The sequence below is a fragment of the Oreochromis niloticus genome, linkage group LG3 (genome assembly GCF_001858045.2).
Source record: "Oreochromis niloticus isolate F11D_XX linkage group LG3, O_niloticus_UMD_NMBU, whole genome shotgun sequence".
Classification (NCBI taxonomy): Eukaryota; Metazoa; Chordata; class Actinopteri; order Cichliformes; family Cichlidae; genus Oreochromis; species Oreochromis niloticus.
Genome location: NC_031967.2, coordinates 46,183,059 through 46,193,044, shown reverse-complemented (window position 1 = coordinate 46,193,044; position 9,986 = coordinate 46,183,059). Strand labels below are relative to the sequence as shown.

Below are 9,986 nucleotides of genomic sequence, written 5' to 3'. Positions count from 1 at the left end.
TTGATGGTGGTGGTGTGCATGTCTGTGTGAGTGAAAGACAGAGAGGCAGAGCGAGCGGCAGAATTTCTGTTATAACCTTCATTTTATGAACGCACAGTTTGAGCACTCAGGTCGCATCAGAGCATCGGGCCATATAGTGTGAGACCCTGCATCGTGACCTATGAACTTCTAACCCCTGCGAGTCAATCGTACAGTTTGAGCAGGAGCTGAATCGCGCGACTGAAAAAATCGCACAGTGTGAGCCCGGCATAAGCAGAAGAGAATGGATGGATGGATGCATACTCTGACTCACCCAGTGGGCTTTGAGGAAAGAAGACAAGTGTAGTTACATTTTGAGGGTAAAATGATCACTTTAGGGTGAAAATTGTGGTCACAGTGGCAGGTGAAAGAGAAATTGAAAGTATTGAGCAACAATCCTACTAATAATAAACAAAATGGATGATGCGAATAACATATACTAGGATCATTGCAAACTAAAAATAAATTGCAATAATAGCCTGTCTAACCTTTGGTTCTTGGCAAAATACCATCAAAATCTCTATTTGTCTGTGTTGGAGCCTGTGGCTGTTTGGAAGTCACATAACATACTGGGACTATAATGTTCACTGTTGATATCGGGAACAGAGAGAGGAAATGGGTTAAGAAAAAAATACTAATACTAAAAATACGATTAAAAAAAACAAACAAAAAAACAAGCTTCAGCATTATTAGCTTAGAATAATGATCTTAACTTTGATAGAGCAATCTGGACATCTTTTTTTTTTACATTTGGGAACTTTTCTTCCTTTCTTTGTTCTTTTTTTTATGAAATTTGAAATTTAAATGATGAAGTAAAATAGTTTTGTTGAAAACTGTGCTTTCTACCTCCTTACTGTGCATAGCAATAAACTGTATTCACTATTGTAGACACATTCCATAGCTCTATGTGAGAAGTTGATCGGGCTGCAACGATTCATCGAGTAATTCGAATAATTTAATTATAAAAAGTCCTCAACACAAATTATTTGTTTTAAAGCGTTGTATAACGGCTTTGTGTTAATGCCAATGTGCCAGTGTGTTAAACAATGGAAAAGCGAGTACTGGAGGAGTCGGAGTCTGTTTACACACATCATGAACCTCAAAGACGAAACAAACTCAGGTTGAGTGAGAGAAAACGTGTTTCTAGCATCCAAAACACCAGCACTTTTTCCTGTAATCACTATTAAAACCTTTACTTAGAAAAAGCCAGTGAGAGGCCTTCTTCAAACCACCTGATCAACAAACTCTGACAGAAAAGCAGACTTTGTAGCTGCTCCATCCACCGCAATTTGTTTTATGTAGCAAAAAAAATCTGCAGTAAGCCTCCACAAGTCATATTAAAATATGCAGATAATCTATATCCTAATTAAAAAAATAATAATTTCTTATTGTTTATGGTTCTGAGCATATTCCGTGTGTCATATTCAAATTTCGGATCAAACAAGACGTGACTTGAGGAAACATAGAAGGAAGAACTTGAGTTTCTGCGATTCACTAAATGTTTACTTTTGAAAAACCAACAGTGTGGGATGTGCTGCCCTTTGATTTGTTGACCAATAAACTGATAAAAAAAAAATTGGGTCATACACAGATGAGAAGACTTATCTGAACATGGATATGGAGATAAGTTAGTGTATATAAGATCCACTTTTTTTCCTCTGGTCCAACAGATTCACACAGGAGAGCCACCGAGTGAATCCTTCTTCTGCAGGTTTACTCTGACTCTTTTCTCTTTGCCCCAATTTTCTCCTTCACACTTTCACTCTCTCCATGATCATTAGTAACTTCTCCGTCTTTGTTCTTTTTAAGCTCACTGATCATAGTCATTGTCTCCATCGTCTTCAAAAGGATGTTGACTCTTTCTTTGCTTGTTTGTGCCTTAATTGCTCTGGCCAGAGCTGATGGTGAGTACAGGTGTTCAAGCTATTGTGCAAAACTATGTACATAGTATTAAATCCTCACAAATTGGCTGTGCTCTCGTCAGGCAAGAAAAAATTGAAAAATTAAAAGAGTAAAACACTTGATGTGACCAGAGTCAAAGTAAATATGCAAAGAAAAGCAATGAGGGAGCCTTATCATGATGACACAATATCATACCATATACAATTCTCTACTTGTTTTCACTTTAATTTTTCACCCATCTGCAGCTACTTGCCCTGATAATTGGAGTGAGTTTGGAGGTCGCTGTTTCCACTACGTTTCAGTAAAGATGACCTGGGCTGAGGCTGAGGTAAGCCAGAGGATTGTGATTCACTCAAAAATGTTGACACTGTTTAGTCTGTGGACACACAATTGCCGCTTTCAGCCAACAGTCAGTTTGCTGACTGTTCTCAACAGTGAGTGTTAACTTGATTAATGTGCTTGGGTGCTTAACGCTTATCAGCTGTTTGGGCTGAATTTTGTGGAGACTGGGATGATGTCTTTTGGAAATGTGCAGCTGAGAAAACCAACATCTCATGGTGCCGTTTATAAAACGGGACATTAGACTACCAAAACATGCAGTCTGTTACACTGCATATCAAACAGGAAAACCTTAAATTTAGGTTTTCAGTTTTGGTTGATATTCTGTTTTGGTTGTTTCTCTTGAAACAGACAATTTGTTTCAAGGAGAAGAGTACATGCTCTCACAGTTACCCCAAGATAAAAAGAGTCATATTCTGATGTTGGCATTTTCATGAACGCAGCTCTGCACTGAAAACTATTTTCTAAACAGGCATGTTTAGTGTAGAATTGAAATTACTTCTGCATATTTTTAAATTTCACTCTGTTTTAAATTTAACGTGATGTGACAAAGATTGAAGACGTATTAATGACAATTTCAGTAACATACTCTGGACTCCATATTTTTAAAAAGGGGATGAATGGTATTCTAAAAATCAGATACATGTTTTATGATTAATCTTATTAAAGAACAAAACACATCAATAGCATTCAGTAAGAAAGTTTTATAGATAGGTAGAGTTGGGGGGTTGCTGCTTGTCTGTTGAAGGCTCTTCCATCATTAAGATGTGATGATAGTTTCAAAGTAATGCAAATGAAGAGCGGCAGCTGAACAACAAGGATTAAATGACAAATATATTACTATTTTATAAAACAGCTCAATGCTATGATTCAGTTAAAATGATAGAATCCCTGAACAAATTTAAAAGGTATAAATCTATAATGTAGCAAGCCTGTAAACAAAGGAGCCACAACACTGCTCCTCTTCGTGGATATACAAGACATTACCACCAATTTTCCTAATAGACATTTAAGGAAGTTACCATTTATGGTTGCATTGTCCACGTCACAGGCAAGGAATGTCATTGCTGCCAAGAATCAGCTGAGAGTCAGTCAGGAATTGTTCCGGCTTCCACGATGGTCCTGTCAAAGACCCAGCAGCCATTTTAATTGGCTGTATATCATATGTATGTCCTGCTAGATGTTATTGCAGCATTAAGTACTGTTCATCATATTTTAATACAGAGACTAGAATACACCTTTGATATTAAAGAAAATTCTATACACTTGTTTGAATTTTATCAATATCCAGTTATACTAACTAAAGTTTTTTTTTACATGCCCTAAAAATCTTAGAAACATAGAGTCTGCCAAAACACTGCAGCAAGAGTACTAACATGAACTAGAACGAGACATCACATTTCTCCCATATTAGTTTGTCTTCGTTGGTCCCCTTTTAAATCTAGAATTGATTTTAAAATCATTTTACTCACAAGGCCTATAATGAGGACCCATTGCATCTTAAAACTTCATAGCACCATATTATCCATGTTAGTAACATGGGAGGCAGAGCTTTCTACTTACACTTAGCTAAGAAAGAAAGTAAAAAGTAGCTCTTTGAAGAACATTGCAGAAAAAATATTTAATGGAAAAGCTAACTGAATCTTGTGTTATAATAATAAAAAATAGTATTAGTAAATGGAAATAGAAAGAATTTTTTAAATTTGTGTCGACACATTAACAGAAAAATGAGTTTAGCCAGTGGTTAAAGTGTGATTCAGCAGGTGGGGAGGGATCTGTTGTAGTGGCTCACCATGAATCATAACTCACATTTCTCCAATAGATTTTATCCAGTATTTTTCTCCAGTAGATTTTATGTATGTAAAGGCTGGGATCTGCTGCTGCTCTGAGATTTACTCCTCTTTGTGTTTTTCATCCCCTACACTGAGAGTGTGCTCTCAGTGTAGGGGTGTGCCCGGTGGAAGTGGGGATGCAGGGGCTGTGTTGCCAGTACAACAGCAAAACTGCTTAGAGAGATTGGAATCAGGACAGGCGCAACGGCAGGGTATAGGAGAATTAGCTAACACTGCTGAGAGGACCAGTCACTGGCTATGGCTAAAGAAGGCTGACATCACTTTGGCAGCTAAGGCAGTCAGCTAACCGTGAGACACACACCCAGGACTGATCAACCCTAGTGGGCCTGCCTCAGTAGAGGGCGTCAAAAGGGTAAAACCTAACAGTAGAAATTTTGCTGATTGACTGATACAGCTGTGTCAGGACCTCCTGGGGGCTGTGCAGTTAACCTGATGGTAGTGAAACCAAAAGGAGGAATGAAAGAGAAAAAAAGAAAAGGAAAAATGTTCAGCTCTTCTCCCCTCTGCTCTTCTTCCTTTTCTGGGAGGCAGTGGGGAGGTAGAGCACAGCCCAATGTGGCGGGGATGTGTGGGATGCCTGTTCAGGCCCCCCCCCCCCCCCCTTCTGGCTCTCCTCTCTCCTATCTTGTCTCTTTTGTCTTACTTCTCTCTATCACCTTTTCTATCCCTTTGAAGAAGTGAGGCTCCATAAATATTAAAGAGGTAAGTATTACTTCTCAGTTGCAGTGAATTGATAGAAGAAAATAAATTGTCGAAAACTAAACAGAAGAAAGTAGAAGAGAAATAACAATTTAACACCCTGGCAGGGCGTCTAGTGATAATGGCCAAAACACCTGATGAATCCAAGGTCCACTACTGACGATGTCTCCCAAATTTTAATATGATAATTTAGATCAGATCTCAAATCCCTAAACCTAACCAAGGAAGGTGAAAAATGGCAGATTAGCTTGGGATAAAAGACCGAAACACCCTGTGAAGTCGAGTCACACAACGATGTGTGCCGCTGGTAAAGTTTCTGGGCTGCGTTTCCTCATAGCAACCATCCCTCAAGATTTTCTCCATTTGAAGCAATGCATTATCAGGGATCGTGACATCTAGTCCTTTTACTGAATCTGCCTTTATACTAGACAATGTGCAGTTAATATAAAAGTTGAAACTAGTGAATGATTCTCAGCGTCATCACATTAAATCAGCTGAAACCAGTCAACATAAAGCTGTACTGTAGATTCACCACAGTTTGGCAAGTTAAGCTGTTAATTCTGCAATAAACTGCTGGGCATTTGAATAATACAAAGTTAGTATACCTGATTTCCAGGACATTGTGAAATGCAATAAATAAATAACTCATCATATAATGATCGAACATCATTAAAAAATGACATTACATGTAATCTTTAAATTTCCACTTTATCGAATGCCACTCACTTTATGCTCACTTTTCTGTTGCTATCTAGATGATGAAGTACCGGAACCACTTATGGACATCTGCACTTGTTCCCTAGTACATTAACCCCTGGGTATAGTGGTAGAAATGTATGTAATTAACACTGGTGATGGCTGCAGCAAGTCTTGTATGTGCTATTATGTGCTGGGTAATATAAACTGGCCTCAGATTTCTTAAAGCTAAAGTAATGAGCCTTTCAGAAACCTCGAAATTCTGCTTACATACAGTAGCAAAGTATCTTTACTTTGTTAATTCCACCTCTGCAAATAAACACTCCTTACAGAGTAACTGTGACATAATTTAAAAAAAAAAAGTTTTGACATGCTAGTGGTGTACAAATAGTTTACTGCCAGTGAACTCCCTAAAGATTGACCTCAATCAATCCATGATTGAGTTGTTGCAGATCAGTCCCTTTGGTCCAGATATTCATTTCAAGTAGCCACGTTTTTCTCCAGCAACCATCTCCTCCTGTCTTTCTTTGTGTGTCTTTTTGTCCATCTCCAATGTAGAAAAACTGTCAGTCCATGAAAGCAAACCTCGCATCGGTACACAGTGCTGAAGAGAATCAAAACATTCAGAAGGTGATAAAAGCTACATCATTGAATGAATCACGGACATGGATTGGAGGCACTGATTGCCAGATGGTAATTTATCCAAATAAAAGCTGATCTTAATGAGAGAAGGACACTTTGAACTTTTAAATCTCTGTTTTATTTCATCTTTAGACAAATCTCTGGCTCTGGAGCGATGGCAGTCAATTTGTATTTTCAGAATGGATGCCGGGGCAACCAGACAATTGGGAAAATAATGAGGCTTGTATAGAGATAAATTATGGAGGTAAATCCCTAAAACATTATTTACTGAGATGTCTGAGCTGTCTGAATAAACATTTTAATGTGGCAAGGGGACTTTACTACTACATTCCACAGTCTCTTAGATTCCACAGCATCTGAGGGACATCAAGTAAAGCTAAAAGTCAGATGATCTTGATAATGACAAGAGTGTATATATATGTGTGTGTGTGTGTGTGTGTGTGTGTGTGTGTGTGTGTGTATGTATGTATATGTGTATACACACACATATATATATATATATATATATATGACTATGTTTTTTTATAGACTTGATGATTTTCTGTTTATTATTATTTTCTGTTTATTAATAATACTAAAATTAACATTTATTACTTTTGAATTACTTTCTTTAAAACACTAAAGCATTTAATTGCCAGTTTCAGGTCTACAGTTCTAACTTGTCTCCTGTGTTTTTTCTGGTCACAGAAGAAGGCAAATGGAATGATATACCGTGTTCCTTTCGTCGTCAATCCCTGTGTGCCCTCAGTCTGTAAATGATGCTGAGCCGATGCAAAGAGTTGCTGCACCCACCAGATTTTGACATCAGCTTCCAGTATTAGCAGGCCTTTTTTGGTTTTCTGGTTCACTGTAACAGCAAACAGGAGCTAGATTTCCTATTAGGTCTATAATAAGAGGAGGCTGGATGTATTATGAGTAGAATAGTTCAAGTTTTATTCTGAAAATATATATAATTTTTTTCCCGTATGCTTTTACAAATCTACATCATTCAAACAGCCTTTGTCTTAGAACTTCTGTCAAACCTTTTCTTGCTGTGTTTTGTAATGTTTTTTTCCCTTTTTGTGCATCATGACACCAGAGCAAACAGCAACCTTTGTACCTACATCATAGTGTTAAGCACCATTTTAGTCAACATATACTGCATGTCACTGTCAGAAAGGAAAATAATATCTGAAGAGACGCGTTTTTTTGTCCTATTCATTCTATAATGTTATAGTGCCACCATGTGGACAAACATGCTACATGATTCCTTCTGCAGTGGTAAATAAAGTATGACTAAAGATAAAACATCATTTTAATTCTGTTTTTCTTCCAAAGTGGCGGTGGACTTCTTGGGGATGACATTACAAAAGCAAAGTATTTTGTATGAAGACTCTTAACTGGCATTCTGCAGGGCAACATAGCAGGTGATGAACTGGGCCATACTGGTCTTTTAACAATTTTTTTTTCTTTTTTTTGGCTTTCCTGCATCATCATAGAAACAAGAGTTTCTTCTTTGTTTATAGTGTCATGCCCAATATCCATTGTAGGAGTAAATTCCAGCAAAGTGTACTTCCTTTTTAATACAGTCTGGCTTATATGCATGGTGACACTTTTGGCATCCACCAAAGGAAAGGGAAAAAAAAAATTCTGTTGCACATTGTATCAAGAAAATGCTAATCCTAGAAACGTTGTAAAACATTTCCCAGCAAAGTGGGCAATCTGTGACCTCTGTGGACTTGGTGCAACCAAATATCCCAGAATGCATTTCGTCCAAAACTCGAACAAACAAACGCAGCATTGGTGGAGGATAGCGGCTAATACTATAAGTAAAGTTTGAAATATTACTGTTTCTGCAACACAAAATAAATGTTTAAGATATTTTCAGGCGAGACTGTAGATGTGTAAATTTCAAATATCTGCTTGATTTATCAAGGCATCACATATTTGCAAAACTGCTCTGACATTTTCAGAGATGTCTGTTACCCCATCAGCTTGATAGCTGACAGGGAGGTCAAGGCTCACTAGAGCCAGCAAGAAGGCCTGACTCTCGGCACATCATTTTCAAACCCCCCACGGGATTCCAATACTCGTTGGAGATTAAACATGAGATATAATTCACTTAGATTACTTCTAAATGTTAATGTTTTGTTTATTTCAGTGTTTTACTTGTTCCAGAACAAATCGATTTGGCTGAGATTAAAGTTAAATAAAAAGGTCCAGCCATGAAGCTTAATTTTAAAGTCTTACTTGGAGAGCTGTTAGTATATTTTGAAATGAATTTTTCACTCGTTGTTATCCCGTGATGTAAAAATGTGCTGTTCTTATTTTAAAAGCTGACTCTGAATTAAATCCAACAAAAATATTTTAATCCAGGAGGAAACAATTTTACGGGGAGCAAAAATGGCATGTTACTATATGGAGAACCTGAAGACTGCTCCAGAAATGATCATGTTAATGTTATCTGCACATTGAGCACTTTAGCATCTCCTAGTGGTTAGCTTGGAGACTGTGGTCAAGTAAATTTTTCTTGAGTTGCTATCCTTCCTATTGGATGTTTAGGGTCACATGATTAGGAGGCGGCAGGAGGCCATTTTAGTACTGGGAATTGCACTATGGCTGTGTCCCAATTAAGAGACCGCACGCTTGAAATACGCGCAGCATGCATACTATAAGTACGAGAAGTGCGGAAGTGAGAGGCTTGTGAAATGGGATGGTCTGGCCTTCGTCAAAATGTACGAGGCCAGACATTGGGTGAGAAAATCAGACCATGTCATAACTGCTTTAAGTCATACAGAATAGATATCAGAGCCGTAAACAGGCTGACTTCTGCTAAATGGGTCAAACTGGGCAGAAAGTATACAAACACATAACATCCTTATAGATCAACTTACCTCAGAATATATAAAACATATAAACAATTACAGCAATATGATGCAACAAACACAGCAGTGCTACTAATCCAAAATACTCAAAGCTTCATAGAACTGAAACAAACATTTATTTTTAGCTCCATTCTGCTGCTGATACATACTTTAGGTTTCTGAATATTAAACTTGTTGCTGCCTTTCATAGTGTGTAACTTGAAGGCCCTGAGTACTTTCTCCCACACTGAAAACACTGGGATGATAACATTATTTGAACATTACCTAATAAGACTGATTCAGGACAGACAAATAGTTATTTTAAACTTTCCTAGCAGTCCTTCACTAACAGGGAACAGTCTGTCTATTCTCTCCATCTGTCAGCTGCTGCTGGCTCTTCCTCCTCCTCTTCCTCACACACTGCTGAGTTTGTCCTGGTGGATCATCAGGGGTGCAAAGCCTCACAGATGATGTGCAGCAGTGGGTCCCTCAGTCTGTCCTCACTCTGGACACTTGCAGTTGTCACACATGGAAATCAAATGTGCGATAAGCTGCAGGATTCAAACACAAGTGTAACTTATAAATACATGTTCATACTTTTATTCCACAATCAGAGAGAAAGAAACAGAGAGAGAGTGCAGGACAGACAGACAGGTGACAGTCTCAGGTGTATACACTGCTACAAAACAGCACAAGAGAAGGAGGATTTAGTGTTTGTGTTATTACGAGTGCTAAACAAGAAGAGTTCCCAGATGGTCCAGTGGACACATGTGTGACTCCTGTGATTAAAGCGTCTTTCTTTCAGCTTAACGAGCGAACCGTCAGCTCGTTCAAACACACGTTAAAGTCCGTTTGGCTTGACACCACCGAACAGAGGCAGCAATATAACATAGCTAACATTAACAGTGCAGTGAATCCTGCTTGTGCCGTGATATTCAGGACTGCAAACCGAGCAGCATCACTGACTTTCAGCTTGTTGTGTTTGTGGATATAT

The 9,986-nt window shown here is 38.1% G+C and overlaps 1 protein-coding gene across 2 annotated transcripts; it reads left to right on the top strand.

Moving 5' to 3' along the window:
* Positions 1-1,618: 1,618 nt before the first annotated feature.
* Positions 1,619-7,441, top strand: LOC102078833 (ladderlectin). Of its 2 annotated transcripts, XM_025900890.1 has the most exons (6): positions 1,619-1,729; positions 1,828-1,922; positions 2,166-2,248; positions 6,066-6,200; positions 6,282-6,393; positions 6,837-7,441. In XM_025900890.1, the coding sequence occupies exons 2-6, from the start codon at positions 1,868-1,870 to the stop codon at positions 6,902-6,904; spliced, it is 453 nt and encodes a 150-aa protein (XP_025756675.1). In that variant the 5' UTR covers positions 1,619-1,729; positions 1,828-1,867; the 3' UTR covers positions 6,905-7,441. The 2 variants fall into 2 exon arrangements, with proteins under 2 accessions (XP_025756675.1, XP_025756677.1); XM_025900892.1 differs by lacking the exon at positions 6,282-6,393.
* Positions 7,442-9,986: the final 2,545 nt, after the last annotated feature.

Bases quoted from the DNA above. Each gene is read 5' to 3' on its own strand.
- LOC102078833 (XM_025900890.1), top strand. From the start codon at position 1,868: ATGTTGACTCTTTCTTTGCTTGTTTGTGCCTTAATTGCTCTGGCCAGA. The intron at 1,923-2,165 runs GTGAGTACAGGT...ACCCATCTGCAG, and splicing joins TGCTCTGGCCAGAGCTGATG to CTACTTGCCCTGATAATTGG. The intron at 2,249-6,065 runs GTAAGCCAGAGG...TCTCCAATGTAG, and splicing joins TGACCTGGGCTGAGGCTGAG to AAAAACTGTCAGTCCATGAA.